Here is an 18,578-nt window from a genome sequence, read left to right as displayed (position 1 = left end):
CTTGAGGGGGCCAAACACCCTTTTCTCATCTGGACTGACCACCGCAATCTGGAGTACATCCGGGAGGCGAGGAGACTGAATCCTCGCCAGGCAAGGTGGGCCATGTTTTTAACCCGTTTTGTTTTCACCCTGTCCTTTCACCCTGTCCTACAACCCTTACCCGTTCCACAACGGCCGTGGTCGCACCTTTCGGGGGATTTCCTAACGGATCTTCCTCCATCACAGGGTAACACCACGATCCTGGTCGTTGTGGATCGTTTTTCTAAATCTTGTCATCTCCTCCCTTTGCTCGGTCTCCATATGGCCCTACAGACTGCGGAGGCCCTGTTTACACACATCTTCCGGCACTACGGGGTGCCTGAGGACATAGTATCTGATCGAGGTCCCCAGTTCACGTCAAGGGTCTGGAGGGCGTTCATGGAACATCTGGGGGTCTCGGTCAGCCTTACCTCGGGTTTTCACCCCGAGAGTAACGGGCAGGTGGAGATAGTGAACCAGGATGTGGGTAGCTTTCTGCGGTCCTATTGCCAGGACCGGCCGGGGGAGTGGGCGGCGTTTGTGCCCTGGGCAGAGATGGCCCAGAACTCGCTCCGCCACTCCGCCACTCCTCCACTAACCTCTCCCCCTTCCAGTGCGTACTGGGGTACCAGCCGGTTCTGGCGCCTTGGCATCAGAGCCAGATCGAGGCTCCTGCGGTGGATGACTGGTTTAGGTGCGCTGAGGAGACATGGGACGCCGCTCATGTGCACCTTCAGTGGGCCGTGAGGCGCCAGAAAACCTGCGCAGATCGCCACCGCAGTGAGGCCCCGGTGTTCGCACCGGGGGACCGAGTCTGGCTCTCGACCCAAAAACTGCCCCTCCGCCTGCCCTGCCGGAAGCTTGGGCAAGTCGGTTAGGACATACTTTGTGCATGACACAAGATATTTTTCCAACAATTGTTTACTGACAGATTATTTCACTAATACTTCACTGTTTCACAATTCCAGTGGGAAGTTTACATACACTAAGTTAACTGTGCCTTTAAACAGCTTGAAAATTCCAGAAAATGTCATGGCTTTAGAAGCTTCTGATAGGCTAATTGACATCATTTGAGTCAATTGGAGGTGTACATGTGGATGTATTTCAAGGCCTACCTTAAAACTCAGTGCCTCTTTGCTTGACATCATGGGAAAATCAAATGAAATCAGCCAAGACCTCAGAAAAACAATTGTAGACCTCCACAAGTCTGGTTCAACCTTGGGAGCAATTTCCAAACGCCTGAAGGTACCACGTTCATCTGTACAAACAATAGTACGCAAGTATAAACACCATGGGACCACACAGCCGTCATACCGCTCAGGAAGGGGACGTGTTCTGTCTCCTAGAGATGAACGTACTTTGGTGCGTAAAGTGCAAATCAATCCCAGAACAACAGCAAAGGACCTTGTGAAGATGCTGGAGGAAACAGGTACAAAAGTATCTATATCCACAGTAAAACGAGTCCTATATCGACAGAACCTGAAAGGCTGCTCAGCCACTGCTCCAAAACTGCCATAAAAAAGCCAGACTACGGTTTGCAACTGCACATGGGGACAAAGATCGTACTTTTTGGAGAAATGTCCTCTGGTCTGATGAAACAAAAATAGAACTGTTTGGCCATAATGACCATCGTTATGTTTGGTGGAAAAAGGGGAAGACTTGCAAGCCAAAGAACAACATCCCAACCGTGAATCACGGAGGTGGGAGCATCATGTTGTGGGGGTGCTTTGCTGCAGGAGGGACTGATGCATTTCACAAAATAGATGGCATCATGAGGGAGGAAAATTATGTGCATATATTGAATCAACATCTCAAGACATCAGTCAGGAAGTTAAAGCTTGGTCAAAAATGGGTCTTCCAAATGGACAATGACTCCAAGCATACTTCCAAAGTTGTGGCAAAATGGCTTAAGGACAACAAAGTCGAGGTATTGGAGTGGCCATCACAAAGCCGTGACCTCAATCCTATACAACATATTGGGCAGAACTGAAAAAGCGTGTACGAGCAAGGAGGCCTACAAACCTGACCCAGTTACAACAGCTCTGTCAGGAGGAATGGCCTAAAATTCACCCAACTTATTGTGGGAAGCTTGTGGAAGGCTACCGGAAACGTTTGACCAAAGTTAAACAATTTAAAGGCAATGCTAACAAATACTAATTGAGTGTATGAAAACTTCTGACCCACTGGGAATGTGATGAAAGAAATAAAAGCTGAAATAAATCATTTTCTCTACTATTATTCTGACATTTCGCATTCTTAAAATAAAGTGGTGATCATAACTGACCTAAGACAAGGAATTTTTACTAGGATTAAATGTCAGGAATTGTGAAAAACTGAGTTTAAATGTATTTGGCTAAGGTGTATGTAAACTTCCCAACTTCAACTGTAACTAACAATGATATCATGGAAAAACATGTTTTTTCTTCAACCTTTAACTATGAATGATGTATTTATGTTTAGCAAATAGAAATACAATTGCACCTATTAAGTATTGAGCAATCCAGAGTGTGGGCCCCATTTCATCTAATGTATATTTTGAAAACCTTCAAACACACCCTTACAATCATAAGGGGTTACAATAGAAAAAAGGCAAGACTGGGAGTTAGTGAGTGTTGGCTTCAGTTATTGCACAGGAAAACAATGCTGTTTGTTAGGCGTGTTAAGGTCTAGCCTGCACCACTATCAGCCGTATGCAGGGGTGCATGGGTTGTACCACTCTCAGCCGTGTGCAGGCTTGTGCCATACTTACACGGGGCTGCCTGACCCCTACACTGCTGGCTCTAGTGGGTACTGAGGTGGGCCCATTTCTGGTTCTGTTGACTGGGGAGGGTCTTTTAAGGGCAGATGTGGGTCTAGCTTTGGTGGCAGTTTTGGTTGTCTTTGAATGATTGGAAGCAATGAGTGTAAAAAAAATGTTTGAATACCTTGAAAGTAAATGAAGAAATGTCATGAAACAGGCATGGATTCACAAATGAACAGTATGAGTTCAAGGTTCATACTGATTAGGAGATATGATTTCAAAAAAGGTTTTCAATGACAAATTAAGAAGACATTTGTAGCATTGTCCGTGTGTACTGCTATGGGATAAGTTGCCTACCTTCTTATCAGCATTGTCGTTTTCAATCTTTGCTTGAGCTGTGGAAGAAAAAGGGGAAACAGACATTTAACATATTGGACTCTTCAGACAAAAATATCTATTGCCCTTTTTTTTAGCTCACCGAGTGAACAAACTTCGAGAGGCCATCGACATGTTTCTTTGTATGTATATATGTGTGCAGAGGGAAGTGGAGACCAAATGAAAGACAATCACAAAGATGTGTAACTCTCAAAAACATGCATAGTGACTGTAACACACAGGACTTGTTGACTGGAAACACTCAAAGCATTTGTGAGATCCGTAAACCGTAGTGGATTTTGGGTCCGCAAGGCCAGCAGAAAGAGCAAGACAAACAGGAGGGAAAAAAACAAAGGGAAGGGAGGACAACAAGCTTATCCTCAGCCAAACGTGAAGTTCCATAGCGCATTTTCAGGGGAGCGAATGCTGCAGAGCATACGGTAGCTGTTTTGTAAAATAAAGAGGATGAAATTAACTGAAGATTTAGTTTGGGATTTGGTGAATAGAACTGCAAACAGACCTTTGTATATAGCAACCGGGACCAATGACTTTCTTGCGGGAGAACTTTGGGGAGTTTTCTGGAGTTCGCTTGTGGTCTTCGTGGACTGTACAACATCTCTCGTCTTGGGATCCTCAACGAAATCAGGTATGGACATATAGCTTGCTCTTTCTAACTCTGCAACAGGGTTAATTACACCTATGTCAGATAGTACTGTTGTCAAATGTTTGTCACTATCAGAAGACCCCATGTTTCCATTGACCTGTGGCTCTACTTGTCGCTCCAGCTGGTTGTCCACATCAAAATGGGCAGTGTCCTTTAAAGCTGATGAGACAGCGTCATGTACCTCCTGGAGATGTTCTGAATAATGTCTGGGGCTGCTGTCCACTGGTACAGAGTTTTCCAGAAAAAAGTGGGAAGAGGATGGACTGTGAACCGGAAAGGAATCAGGGCTTCCTGGCACAAACTGCTTAGATCCAGTATTAGAAGCAGCAGCAGCCTGTTGGAGAGACTCAGCATAACCGAAAGCCAGTCCGTGTTTTTTGGCTTCTTTTGAAATCCTTAGACCCTGGTCTTCATCTACCCACAATCTATTCTCTTCAACGGAGGTGAGGTCCTCAAAGGCTGTGCTGCGGACTAAAGAGGTGCCCAGTGGATCGCTCTGCCCAGAGGAGCACTCAGGTGTATCAAGACTGACCGCTCTCTGAGAATCTGGACTGACCCCCCTGGCGGATGGGAGGTCCCCTCTCCCCTCTGACCCCTGGGTATGGTCTCCAGAGGTCCATAAAGAGTTACTCAACTTCTTCCCAAAGTCCCCTCCCCCCTGTGCCCCCTCTGAGTCTGCAGCTTCAGAGTCCAGAGAACAGAAAGCTCCCAAGGTCTTGAAGCCAAGTCCTGCCCCAATCTCTGTGTCTTCAGCAGCTTCCGATCCACTAGGCGGCGCCAACACAAATCCACTGAGGATTCCCACACCAGGTTCCTCTAGTTTTTTTGAAAGGCAGATTTAATTGTGAATTTACTCCACTCGTTTCCGTCTCCCCGTTCAAATTTAATTTGAGAAGAAAAGAAAAATTAATTTGACAGTGAACTACATAGTCATGATTTGGAAAACACCACAGAAAAGTTGTTGTTTTTTAATGATGTTTTTGTGTTTATAATGGTGTCGTGAAAGAAGTCACAGGACGCCCTCTGCGTCTGTCCAGCAGCTATGAAAAGTGCGGAATGGATAGAATGGCTTTATAAAATGCACATAACAACTTACATTAACATTAATGACGTAAAGATGGACAAAATGCTTCACAACTGGATCAATGGAAGACATTGACAACAGATGACGATGAGACAAATGTAAACATAACTGTGAGATGTGCTGGGATGATGTGCTGTCATACACACTGAATGGTGCATATTTCATTCCAAAATATGCCTTTAAACAAATAAGTCTTAATTATGCCGAGAACTTTTAAACAACCATCATATTCTTTTACAACATGTATCATAGCAGTTTATATTACTGTATTATATTTAGTACTTTGGCACCAATAGTATTGTAGCAGCTATGGCTAATATCATAAAACAGTGATCTGGACTTTATCTAAGATATACCCAAAGTGTTAGCAAACATTGTCCACAGTGTGATCGACTAAAATACCTGTTGAGGCTGTTCCTCCAGATGCTGTTCAAACACGGCGAGGCAGTGCAGAGAAACAAAAAAGAGGATCCAACTAGTTTAGGTCTTGTCAAACACATCACATGCTACAGTGCATAACATCCAAAAGAACCACGCCACTGCAAAGAAAGCAAAGCAGCCTAGATTACTTTACACCATGCATACAGTTTTTGGTTAATGCACAAACGCCACAGCAACTCATCTTTACCTCTGTCTTTTTTCCCCATACATCAAAACAAAGTCATTTCATTAAACAATCCATATCTAAATCCAGCTGTGTGTGTGTGGGTGGTTATAGGTATTGCTAGATGTGGGAGATGCTGAGCATGACACACTGTTTTCATTGAAAAATCATGGTCCAACATGACACCTAACCTGGCTTTCCTTCTGGCAGCACAGCAACTGTGTTCTCCATTATTGTGGCATCCTCCATATCTGAAGGCTCCTGATCTGTTTAACGTATCACAGGGTCCTTTCAACCTGCTTTTTCTCTTGGACTATGTAACATGGCGTGCAGTGTACTACAATACCCATAATGCTATGTGTAACATATCCGGTTTCTATCTGGTTTCAGAATGGAGGCGTGTGTTTTGATCCCACTGCTGACAGTAATTCTAGTTGAGATACTGTAGCAATGGTATTGTGTATGGACCAGGGAAAAAGTTATGCTTTGTTATTAGTCTGCTACAAACTTGACCACACACACACAAAACCAAATGCACTGGGGAAAATTAATGAGAGAAGTAAGTATTAAGATAATTAAGAGTGATTCATAAAAGACAAAAAGGGAAAAAAAGGTTAACCCAGAAATAACATTAAAGTAAGCATTAACAAAAGCCAACCAAAACACTAACTCTCTTCAGGTTATGGCTCTGAAACCAACAAATAGTTAAAACAATATTAAGCTGATACAGTACATAATATAATTATGTTACGTACAAAAGAGGGGCAGAACCAGCGATGAATATAAAATAACAACATTGGAAAAGTTGAATGCAAAAGACAGTGGTGGTTCTGGTGGTGGGTGCATACCAAGTTGCACCTCCGCCCCAGAGGTGCAAAGGTGCACCTCCTCGTCACAGGGGATGCTCTCCAGTTCAGAAAGCTCAGACTGTGGTTCAGTCACCCTGTCTTTTGGTCTGGCTTCCTCAGGCTCCACTGGGAGAGAAATGCACACTTTAGGTCAGAAACCTGGTTGGGCATGTCATGGATTATAAATAAATAACATTCCGCTTATTATGACAGTTGATCAGAAGCGAAAATCTAAAACACAGAGCCAGACACAATCAATCAAACTGAGAAGAAAGCAAAGGTTAGTCATATAAGTTGTCATAAATTAAAGTAAAATAAAGTCTGCAAACCAAAACAAGCTTTTTGGGGGTTATGGCTCTGAAACAAATGAATAGTTTAGCAATATTAAAATGATACAAATGAATAGTTTAGCAATATTAAAATGGTATCCTGCATAGAAACACGTACTGTACATAGTGAAGGATTTTTTTTTTTTTTAAACGGATAGAAAAAAAACATTGGTATTAAAGCTGAATGCAAAGTGCAGTGATGGTGGTGGGTGCATACCAGGTTGCACCTCCTCCTCACAAGAGGCGCTAAGTTGCACCTCCTCGTCACAGGTGTTGCTCTCCAGTTCAGAGAGCTCAGACTGTGGTTCAGCCACTCTGTCCTCTAGTGTGGCTTCCTCAGGCTCCACTGGGAGAGAAAGGCAAGCTTTAGGTTAGAAACCTGGACCGTGTTCAGAAGGACACACCGTGGGAAAAGGTTATGAAAGGGAAAATGTTCAATTACTGTTTCATATTGGACATGTGCATGTAGTCCGTGCTGTTTCAGTCCGTTTGGTACCTAATGAACACAACTGCATAGACACGTCATTAGTAGATGGCCCCAAGCCAAGCAGTCATCTATCTATGGCCCTGGCCCCAAGTGCATATGGTGTGTAGTACTAAAAAACCTCATCCACATTTTCCACACATCAAACACTGGTTATGGAAGTAGTGAATGTCAACAAACGCTGTGAAATGAAATCCAAAATACCTTTATTTCAACATTTAAACCCAGCCATTGGGTATTATTGTAATGTTTAGTCCCTAAATCCAGGCTTAATGTTGCACCCGTTGACCAGCTCTATAATTCCCCTTTCAGAGAATGGCGCCTGTTCCTTTAGCTCTTATCGTATGATGAACAAGCTTGTTACATCATCAAACAATCAATTGCCAACATATTTCAGCGCAAAAAACAAGTGACAATTATTTAAGTTAGCAGTAGTCAGTCTGGCAATGGAATGGAAATTGCTGAAAGGGTGAAAACCATCTCTTTAACCATTAAGAATTATCACTAATTGCCAATGACATGTTCTCATCTACCACTAAACTACACAAAACATAAATATTTAGTATCTACACTAGATGACTACTAACAAATCACAGTGGTCTCCAGTAACTACTAGTTAGTAGAGTGTACTCACTATGTGCCGTACAGTCGGTGCAAGTACTGTTAAGCTCTGTGTAGGAACCTGACTCAGACCGGTGTAGCTTCCTGCTCGTCCGAGTGGTAAGGGGAAGGGCGAAGGGGGAGAACGAGTGCACTAGTGAGGGCTGTAAACTGGGGAAAGCTAGACTACGTACTACTTGGGCAGAGCAGCCATTTGGGGGCACAGCAGGAATAAAAAGAGAAGGTTATCATCATTGTTGTTGCACTCGTTGCAACACAACAGCAGCCCCATTGTGAAAGGTTGGCGACTCTGACTGTAGTCTGCCAGTACGGCTACTGTGCTCTTCTCTCCTTTCTAGATAAAATGCCTTCAGAAAGTATTCACACTAATTGACCTTTTTCCACATTTTGTTGTGTTACAGCCTGAATTTAAAATGGATTAAATATAGATTTTTTTTTGTCACTGGCCTAAACACAATACCCCATAAAGACAAAGTGTAATTATGTTTTTCAACATTTTTATAAATTAAATAAAAATAAAAAGCTGAAATGTTTTGAGTAAATAAGTATTCAACCCCTTTGTTATGGCCAGCCTAAATAAGTTTAGGAGTAAAAATGAGCTTAACAAGTCACATAATAAGTTGCATGGATTTACTCTGTGTGCAATAATAGTGTTTAACATGGTTTTGATTGACTCTCTGTACCCCACACATACAATTATCTGGAAGGTCCCTCAGTCGAGCAGTGAATTTCAAACAGATTCAACCACAAAGATCAGGGAGGTTTTTCCAGTGCCTCGCAAAGAAGGGCACCTATTGGTAGATTGGTTAAAAAAGGAAGCCTGTGTATGAAAAAAAAGGAAGCCTGTACAGAATAAAAAATATTCCAAAACAAGCAGGGCATTAACCTAAATCTCAAGGCCAAATATACACTGGAGTTGCTTTCCAAGACAACATTGAATGTTCCTGAGTAGCCTAGTTACAGTTTTGACTTCAATCGGCTTGAGAATCTATAACAAAACTAGAAAATGGCTGTCTACAAATGATCAACAACCAACAGAGCTTGAAGAATTTTTCAAAGAATAATGTGCAAATATTGTACTATACTTGTGTGCAAAGCTCTTAGAGACTTACCCAGAAAGACTCACAGCTGTAATCGCTGACAAAAGTGATTCTAACATGTATTGACCCAGGGGGTTGAATACGTATCTAATCAAGATACAGTATATTACTGTTTTTCTTTTCTTTTTTTTACCAATATTACAATTTGTCTTCGACTTTGACATTAGAGTATTTTGTGTAGATCGTAGACAAAATAATTACAAATAAATTCATATTAATCCCACTTTGTTAGATTACTTTCTGAAGGCACTGCAATATGCCATCAACGCCATGGGGCAAACCTCCCTGTACCCAAGGCTTTCCCTACTGTACTGTATTTCCTTATTCCGTCCCTAGTCTTAGCCTTCCATTGACTGCCTATTTGATTAATAATGCGCCTTTACAAAAGGTTAAGGATCTATGTACTGTCCTGAAAGCTTGATTGTTTACGGGGATGAATTGGTAACAGTGGTGGTGGACGGAGGGGCAGGGAGCATTCTGAGGCCCTGACCCAGATCCCTGTATTGCAGAGTAGAAGAGCGGGAGAGTGCAGCTGCAATCTGGGGACTGAAGGCCCAGTCAAGCATGCCTTGTTTGCTTTATGTAAAGGGATTAAAAAATAGAACAATCAGAAAGCCTCAGCCTCTTGGCCCGTTCATTGCAGAGAATTTTGACTAAGAAATGGCATGTGACTTTAGAGATCGAAAAAAAAAGGCCATCATTCAAGACATTCATCTAGATTTGGCAGTCTTGGACACGTTTTTTTTGTGGCTCGCATAATGCTTGTTGACTACAAAGCTACCCTCTGCCCACTACGCCCACACAGATCCAATCCATTTGCTTAGATGAAGCTATAAAAATAAGCTGTGTAAATGAAGTCATTTGTTGTGTTCTTCCTGACTACAATAAGTAACCCCTGATCACACTTTTCTGGCTCGTGCAGTTTTAATGAAGACGTTCTTTTTTCGTTTACCCTTCAAGCTCCTTTACACACCCATCCTCTAAGGCTATTTTGGGCCCCGCAGTAGCTATACCCTCAATAAAACATCCCTCTGTTTCTATCTGGAGGTTAATTGAGCAAGCGTGTGCTTTGACGGTCTGTGCTAGTTTAGCAGCCTATTTTACAGGCTGATAGATAGATATAATAGCTGACCTTTCATGGGGCCATCCCCTGGGCTCCTGTGCCCCAGCTGGACCCCGTTCTCCTGGTGATGCAGGTCGTTGATGGTCATGCCGGCTAAGGAAGCGCTCATGGTGTCCCCGGAGTTGTAGCTGTAGGTGTTAGGGGCGTTGTTCATATAGTCCTGGTGTTGATCCATAGCAAATCAGGTTCAGGCTATACAAAAGAGGAGCAGAAGAAAGTGCCAAATATATGTTACCCAAAAAAATGAAACGCAGCATTGGCAAAGGCACATAAAAATATCGGAATTCAGATATGACGTCATTGTTTTCGCGCTATCCACCTTTTAAGAACCTCCGCTATTGAGCTCACCAAGTCACCAAGTCAAATTGGGTTGCATTGGAGAGCCTATTCTTCTGAGAGATACAGGTGACTATCGGAATCCAATAGAGATTATCAAGGATGCAAAGGAACTCGCCAGTACCTGGTCCTGAGAATTTGCCAAGCAATTCAATGAACAACCTTTGAAAGTTGAAGAGTCTCTTCCGCCTGACATAAGCCAGTCAGCCAGCAGCGGCTCAACGTAAACAGACACTGCGCCTAAGAAAATCAGGTTATTTATATTCTTAACATGGGTACTTGGTGTAGAGTTACAAGACGAAAATAGTCCCCCTGTGCCCCATGTGCGTTGTGTCCTAACTGTGATAACTCGCACTTCCTAAACAACCAGAGACTACCTCTGTGTTTTCTTCCTTAAGATTCACTTCAACTCAATCAGACGGACACTGCGCTTATACTTATCAGTGACCTAACAGAAGTGAAAAGCCACTCAACTGTCAAGCTTGAGGTTTTAGCCAGTTTATTTCTTTATTATTGTTTTCCAGTAACATCTTTAGAAATATGTCATTAAGATGTGTATCAACCATCAATGAGTTAGAGGCCAGTGTGCGTGAGGACATGCTCGCTCCGCCAGATAGCTGTGAACGGCTTCAAATCTCATAAAATGAGGATTACATACTGTATCAGATTAAATCAAAGCCTAGGGTTACGTCAGCGTTTAGTCTATTTCTATCGGCTTTTTTCATCTTTCCCTCTCTCTCACACACCACACACATAGCCTTTTGATTCCCTGACCACAAGCACGCACACATACTAGCTCACGTGCACGTGCACACACACAGAAGTACCACATAATATGAAACGTAAGTGATCATAAAAGCGTATTTATTGTCTTGTAAAACTTTTTTTTTTTTTTACATCTGAATTCCGGCGTCAAGTCATTACTAAACACGATTGCGAATGTAATTATACAACGGGTGGGTCTAATCCTGGACACTGATTGGTTAAAACCGCATTCCAGCTGGTGTCTATTCCACAATTTACCACCGGCTAAAGCTATGACTTCAAATGCCTATTTACTCTGTTCCGTCTCAATGCGCAATCCACTGGTTGTCACATGAGCCCAGTCAGACAATATATAAACTTGATCTCCACTGTAAAAAGCATCTAGACATTATCTCCCATTTATTTTATACTAGCAATTGGTACTCAATAGCAGAGATTTGTATAAAACTTGTGGTCTCTCTCTCTGACATTTGCAACATTGTTTCAATATTGAAATTCGATCCCCAGCGGTCCTATTGTTATTTATTTATTTTTTTCAAATTTTATTTCACCTTTATTTAACCAGGTAGGCTAGTTGAGAACAAGTTCTCATTTGCAACTGCGACCTGGCCAAGATAAAGCATAGCAATTCGACACATACAACAACACAGAGTTACACATGGAATAAACAACACATACAGTCAATAATACAGTAGAACAAAAGAAAACAAAAAGTATATATACAGTGAGTGCAAATGAGGTAAGATAAGGGAGTTAAGGCAAAAAATCTGCCATGGTGGCGAAGTAATTACAATATAGCAATTAAACACTGGAATGGTAGATGTGCAGAAGATGAATGTGCAAGTAGAGATACTGGGGTGCAAAGGAGCAAGATAAATAAATAAATACAGTATGGGGATGAGGTAGGTAGATAGATGGACTGTTTATAGATGGGCTATGTACAGGTGCAGTGATCTGTGAGCTGCTCTGACAGCTGGTGCTTAAAGTTAGTGAGGGAGATATGAGTCTCCAGCTTCAGAGATTTTTGCAGATCGTTCCAGTCATTGGCAGCAGAGAACTGGAAGGAAAGACGACCAAAGGAGGAATTGGCTTTGGGGGTGACCAGTGAGATATACCTGCTGGAGCGCGTGCTATGAGTGGGTGCTGCTATGGTGACCAGTGGGCTGAGATAAGACGGGGCTTTACCTAGCAGAGACTTGTAGATAACCTGTAGCCAGTGGGTTTGGTGACGAGTATGAAGCGAGGGCCAACCAACGAGAGCGTACAGGTCGCAGTGGTGGGTAGTGTATGGGGCTTTGGTGACAAAAGGGATGGCACTGTGATAGACTGCATCCAATTTGTTGAGTAGAGTGTTGGAGGCTATTTTATAGATGACATCACTGAAGTCGAGGATCGGTAGGATGGTCAGTTTTACGAGGGTATGTTTGGCAGCATGAGTGAAGGATGCTTTGTTGCGATATAGGAAGCCAATTCTAGATTTAATTTTGGATTGGAGATGCTTAATGTGAGTCTGGAGGGAGAGTTTACAGTCTAACCAGACAGGTAGGTATTTGTAGTTGTCCACGTATTCTAAGTCAGAGCCGTCCAGAGTAGTGATGCTGGACAGGTGAGCAGGTGCGGGCAGTGACCGATTGAACAGCATGCATTTAGTTTTACTTGCGTTTAAGAGCAGTTGGAGGCCACGGAAGGAGGGTTGTATGGCATTGAAGCTCGTCTGGAGGTTAGTTAACACAGTGTCCAAAGAGGGGGCAGAAGTATACAGAATGGTGTCGTCTGCGTAGAGGTGGATCAGAGAATCACCAGCAGCAAGAGCGACATCATTGATGTATACAGAGAAGAGAGTCGGCCCGAGAATTGAACCCTGTGGCACCCCCATAGAGACTGCCAGAGGTCCGGACAACAGGCCCTCCGATTTGACACACTGAACTCTATCAGAGAAGTAGTTGGTAAACCAGGTGAGGCAATCATTTGAGAAACCAAGGCTGTCGAGTCTGCCAATAAGAATGTGGTGATTGACAGAGTCCAAAGCCTTGGCCAGGTCGATGAATACGGCTGCACAGTAACGTCTCTTATCGATGGCGGTTATGATGTCGTTTAGGACCTTGAGCGTGGCTGAGGTGCACCCATGACCAGCTCTGAAACCAGATTGCATAGTGGAGAAGGTACGGTGGGATTCGAAATGGTCGGTAATCTGTTTGTTAACTTGGCTTTCGAAGACCTTAGAAAGACAGGGTAGGATAGATATAGGTCTGTAGCAGTTTGGGTCTAGAGTGTCTCCCCCTTTAAAGAGGGGTGATGAACATGTAGGGTTCGGGAGTCGGGACGACACACACAGGCAGGCAGCTCTTCTCAGACAGTTCAAAATCATGAATCAGCACAATTTTTATGGACATATACAAAGAAAATAGAAAACAGGCAAAACGAAAAACGAAATGCAGCAGGTATGCAGTGTTTCCAGCTTCAGTTTGTGTACGGACGACGCTGGGAGACAAGAAGCAAGTACAGGGAGTGAACATTTAATGGAACAACGGACATGAAACAGAACACGGACAGCGTCTGGACAGGGGAAAACAAAATGACAATAATGCTGACACGGGGATGAAACAAAGGACCAGACTGATATAGGGAAGGCAATCAAAACATGAAGGAGTCCAGGTGAGTCCAATGAGGGCTGATGTGCGTAATGATGGTGACAGGTGTGTGTAATGATGGGCAGCCTGGCGCTGAGAGAGGGGGAGCGGGAGCAGGCGTGAAAGTTTGAAGTGAGCTGTGAGCTGTGTTGTTGGCTGTGTTGTTGGCTAGCTCCTCTGAACAACAGTGTCCGGACAAGAGCGCACATTTTCTATGCCAGGTGAAATTGCACATCAGTAGCTCATTCTTATGAACGTATCCAAATACATTTTACTAGAAAACAGCTTAAACGAATGCAAATGCAGCTACATTGCTGTTATTCTGGCTGCACTGTTTGACCTGAGTGTAAGTTAGCTGTTGTTGGCTATCTAGCAAGCAAGAGATAAGAACATTACTAGCCAGAACAATTGCGTCGCATCCATACAGAACAAAAATACTTAACGACTGGGTTGCGTCTGTGGCCAGCCGGCTTGGGTAGCAACCCTAGATTTGTGTCAGGACTATCTCGTGGAAGGATGAAACAGTACAAATAAATTAATCTAAATAAATGTTTTAATGGAACTATTTCAATCATTATTTGAATATGTTGGTAACCCACTGCATAAAAGTGATAATGCCCTCAAAGCCGGTGTTTGAAGGATATATTGGCACGGTTTGCCGGCCCGAGACAACACCCATGCCAATATATCCTCCAAACACCGGCTTCTCGGGCATTATCACTTAATTAGACCCCATTTTTTAAAACCACTGTTGCCTGTAAACCGAATTCTAATTGTTCCTTTTGTATACATTGATTTCTGGAGTAATATGCACGAGGACACAACAAACAACATGCATGGACATTATCTGCTGAAATCTTAAAATCTTTAGTTTGAGCAATAATGGCAGTGAGAGCATATTCACCAGAGCGAAGGCCTAGATGGACTACCCTTCTTCCCAATATAACCTACTGTGTGTGGGCCAACACACTATCACAGCCTATTGTGAAATAGACACAAATTACATCTTTGAAATTCATGATGTGTATTAGATGGTTTTATCGTAACGTGTACATTACACAAATTCCAATTTGTTGTGTCTAATGTTAGCTAGGCTAGCTAGGTGGCTCACGTTAGCTAGGCTACGGGTTAAGGTTAGGGTTGGGGGTTAAGGTTTAGGGGTTATAGTTAGCTAAAATGCTAGCTAAGTAGATAAAGGGTTAAGTTTGGGAGTTAGGTAAAAGGGTTAGCTAACATGCTAAGTAGTTGCAATGTAGCTAATTAGCAAACATTTTAAAGTTGTCCGTGATGAGATTTGAATACACAACCTTTGGGTTGCTAGACATTTGCGTTATTCGCGTTACATGCCCAACCTCCCTCCTCTATTGTTTCTGTCTTAAGTAACCTACTGTCTTTATCTGTGATTGAAATGCACTGTCTAAAAAATCATATCCTGCACACTAAAAAAATATACTTTTTTGTGTGCCTGTCACTAATTTCCGATAAGCAATTTGTGTCTGTTTCACAATAATATGTGATACTGGGTTGGTGTGGGCTGCTTGGCCTGAAAACCTGACCTTCACTGGGTGCACCAGCATATCTTCTGTCCTTGACTGTTTAAACAAACACAATCCTGGTCCTCATATATAGCACAAATGAGAAGTCACCAGACCTGGGAATGAAGCCCTCAGAGCACCCCAGATTAGGAAACCTTAACTGGGGTGCAAAAGTCCCTGCTGGACAGTGATCTCGTTAGTATGTGTGGCAATGTGCAACTGAATTATTCATGAAATATGTATTGAAAAAATGTACATGTACATGTATAAGTAAAGTGATGGGTGTGAGGCACTAAAAAGTCTAACTAAAAAGTAATAAATATAATGTTTAAATTGTTAAATTGTCATTTATGATATTATTTTTTGCTGCATCGCCTCATACAGGTAACCACCAACAGAAAGTGTCTTAATAGGGCGTTGGGCCACATGAAACAGAACAGCTTCAGTGCACCTTGGTATAGATTCTACAAGTGTCTGGAACTCTATTGGAGGAATCCGACACCAATCTTCCACAAGAAATTCCATCATTTGGTGTTTTGTTGATGGTGGTGGAAAATGCTAGCTATGTTCGAATACCCATATTAACATACTGTATACTGCATACTTAATAAGTATATACTACATACTATATAATATTAGTTCATTTTAGTATACTGTAAACGAACAGTATCCTTTCAGGTGAGTGTACTAGCGCTTCGAATGTCTCCCGGAAGTTGATGCTGTTACTAGCTTGTTAGCATAACTAATTACTAGCTTGACATCTTATCTCATTAACAAAGTCCATTGAGAACGCACAACGACTATACCACTTAGCTAAGCTAAGAATGACGTGAATAATCAAGTCAATAAATGTAGTTAGTTAGAGAGCATATAGTTAATATACTGGCAAGTTCCATGTATTAGTAGCCAACTAATGTTAGATAGCTAGCTAACTAACCGGTAAATACAAGTAACTGCTGTAATGATATGCTATGTGGTTTGTAAGGCTAGCGTAGCTAACAAATTGTCCGCCAACATAACATGTAACGTAACTTATTTGAAAAGTCATTACCTTATTATATTGCTAAATACGTTCTTAACATATGTCATAATTAGCTAAAGCAATGTATTTGTATTCGCTCTCGTCGTACTTCGGCTGCATATTTTCCGCCATTTTCTTCAAATCTGAAAATGGGGTGAAGCCCATTTTCTGAAGAATTGCATTTTGGCCCCTAAAATCACAGAAATAGTGTCCACTGCTTTTGTATACTTCATATTTTGGCGAATGTAGTATGACATCCGGGAACTTTTTGCATACTAACTATATCCACACTATTTATACCTTTATTTAACTAGGCAAGTCAGTTAAGAACAAATTCTTATTTTCAATGACGGCCTAGGAACAGTGGGTTAACTGCCTTGTTCAGGGGTAGAACAACAGATTTGTACCTTACCAGCTCGGGGATTTGATCTTGCAACCTTTCAGGTTACTAGTCCAACGCTCTAACCACTAGGCTACGCTGCCACCCCTATGACCACTATAAGCATAAAACATACTCAATATATGTCACAAATAGTATGGTTAGTATGAGTATTCAAACACCGCTGCTGTCTCAGGCGTCGCTCCAGAATCTACCATACGTGTTCAATTGGGTTGACATCTGGTGACTGAGATGGACATTGCATATGGTTTGCATCGTTCTCATGCTCATTAAACCATTCAGTGACCATTCGTGCCCTGTGGATGGGGGCATTGTCATCTTATGCGGGGCATAGCCATGGTGGCCAAAATAATGTCCTGCCAAGCATTTTTATACAAGACCTTACATATGATGGGATGCTAATAGCTTAATTAACTCAGGAACCATACTTTTGTGGAAGCACCTGCTTTCAATATACTTTGTATCCGTCATTTACTCAATTGTTTCCATTATTTTGGCAGTTACCTGTATATTCTACCACAAGGGAATAAACATTCACTTATGCAGTTACTCTCAATACTTGACACAACTCCCTCACAACACTCCCATTGTGGATTTACACAAAAAAAGAAGTCAAACAACAAGCGAGCTGCTGCGTCCATGCCAAAGAAAACAATCCCTCAGAGAAAAGTTGACGCTCCATGTCCGGGAGCTTTGAGGATTAGGAGAACTAACAGAAGCAAACTCAAGGTCGAAAAAAGAACTAGATCCCTTATCTGATAACCAGCATATCTATTTTATGCTATGCTTCTATACTTCAGTCCCCAGGTTGGCAACAGCTAATTTTCCCCATGTTATTATTTTGTCAGGGATCGTGCCTATGTAGAAAACACAGTGTAAATTTAATCTGATCCTGCTTTGAGAATCCACCCCTCTCAACAACAAAAAAACATTTGAGAAACAAAAAACAAAGACACTTCACCAGGTTGTCTTTTGCAGTAGAAGGAGGTGAATTCAACAGAGACATTCCCACTGGGCACAGACGTCAATTTAAGGTCTATTCCACGTTGGTTCAACGTAATTTAATTGAAATGGCGTGGAAACAACGTTGATTCAACCAGTGTGTGCCCAGTGGGTTCTAACGAATTGCTGTTAGCACTAAAATAAATGTTATTTAGGACCAGTCTCTTGCAACAGAATTCAATCTTCGCTGGCTTCAATTTCAACTGCTAAATAAAACGAGGACTTTATTCCGTGTTGGAATTTCATGAAGGCACAGAAAGGTTGGCTGTGACTTGCAACCGATCCCACGTGGAGCGTGTGAAAATGGGAACTTGGCAAATAGGCCCTGGTTCTAAAGCAAACCCAGCATAGACGGCGACAGAAAGAGCATGATCAACAAAGATATTGACATAGCTCTGGGAGAACCAAGACATACCCAAAGAAATTACTGACATTGCTACTGTGAACCAACAGAGCTCTTCTTGACCTATAGAACCACTTATTTTCTGAGGAAGACTCTAAATGCCAAGGCCAAGGTTGAGATTAAAATAAATGGGAGTATTTGCTGCAGTTCTTTTTGTCAAACTAAGGATTTACTACAAAGAAAATATACAAATTTGTATTAAAACCCCTAAAGGGTTTGTGCCAAGCAAAATTACTCGGTTCATCAAAGCAGCAGTTTTAATGACTCAGTAGAATCGTGAAAAAAGGTTTCCTTCAACACCAAAGATGACAGAGAATCAATAATAAAATGCAAAAACAATCAAACCACATACAGTCTGTAATACAAACGGGAAATTGATTTTTTTAGCCAGTTCAATGGATTGCGATACACTCACTGCATCGGCAAACCATTTGTTTTTGTATCTGATGGCATGCTCACTATTGCTGCGTGTGCTAGCTAGCTGCCCTCATGCTTG

The 18,578-nt window shown here is 42.2% G+C and overlaps 1 protein-coding gene across 17 annotated transcripts in view; it reads right to left on the bottom strand.

The window, feature by feature from the left end:
* The window catches only part of mapta (microtubule-associated protein tau a), a 40,640-nt gene that overhangs the window by 16,359 nt on the left and 5,703 nt on the right, over positions 1-18,578 (bottom strand). For 6 of the 17 annotated variants that reach the window (XM_029712458.1, XM_029712494.1, XM_029712486.1 and 3 more), the window contains exons 2-7: positions 10,000-10,182; positions 6,880-7,008; positions 6,334-6,459; positions 5,284-5,307; positions 3,116-3,153; positions 2,768-2,896 (exon numbers count right to left, since the gene is read on the bottom strand). In XM_029712458.1, coding sequence (XP_029568318.1) covers positions 2,768-2,896; positions 3,116-3,153; positions 5,284-5,307; positions 6,334-6,459; positions 6,880-7,008; positions 10,000-10,165 — 612 coding nt within the window. In that variant the 5' untranslated portion in view covers positions 10,166-10,182. Of the gene's footprint in view, positions 1-2,767; positions 2,897-3,115; positions 3,154-5,283; positions 5,308-6,333; positions 6,460-6,879; positions 7,009-9,999; positions 10,183-10,309; positions 10,649-18,578 lie in introns of those variants that run through there. The other 11 variants (XM_029712465.1, XM_029712462.1, XM_029712469.1 and 8 more) reach the window with 11 other exon arrangements.

The sequence above is a fragment of the Salmo trutta genome, chromosome 2 (genome assembly GCF_901001165.1).
Source record: "Salmo trutta chromosome 2, fSalTru1.1, whole genome shotgun sequence".
Lineage (NCBI taxonomy): Eukaryota > Metazoa > Chordata > Actinopteri > Salmoniformes > Salmonidae > Salmo > Salmo trutta.
The sequence above is the reverse complement of the archived record's forward strand: the minus strand, read 5'-3'. Positions and strand labels throughout refer to the sequence as shown.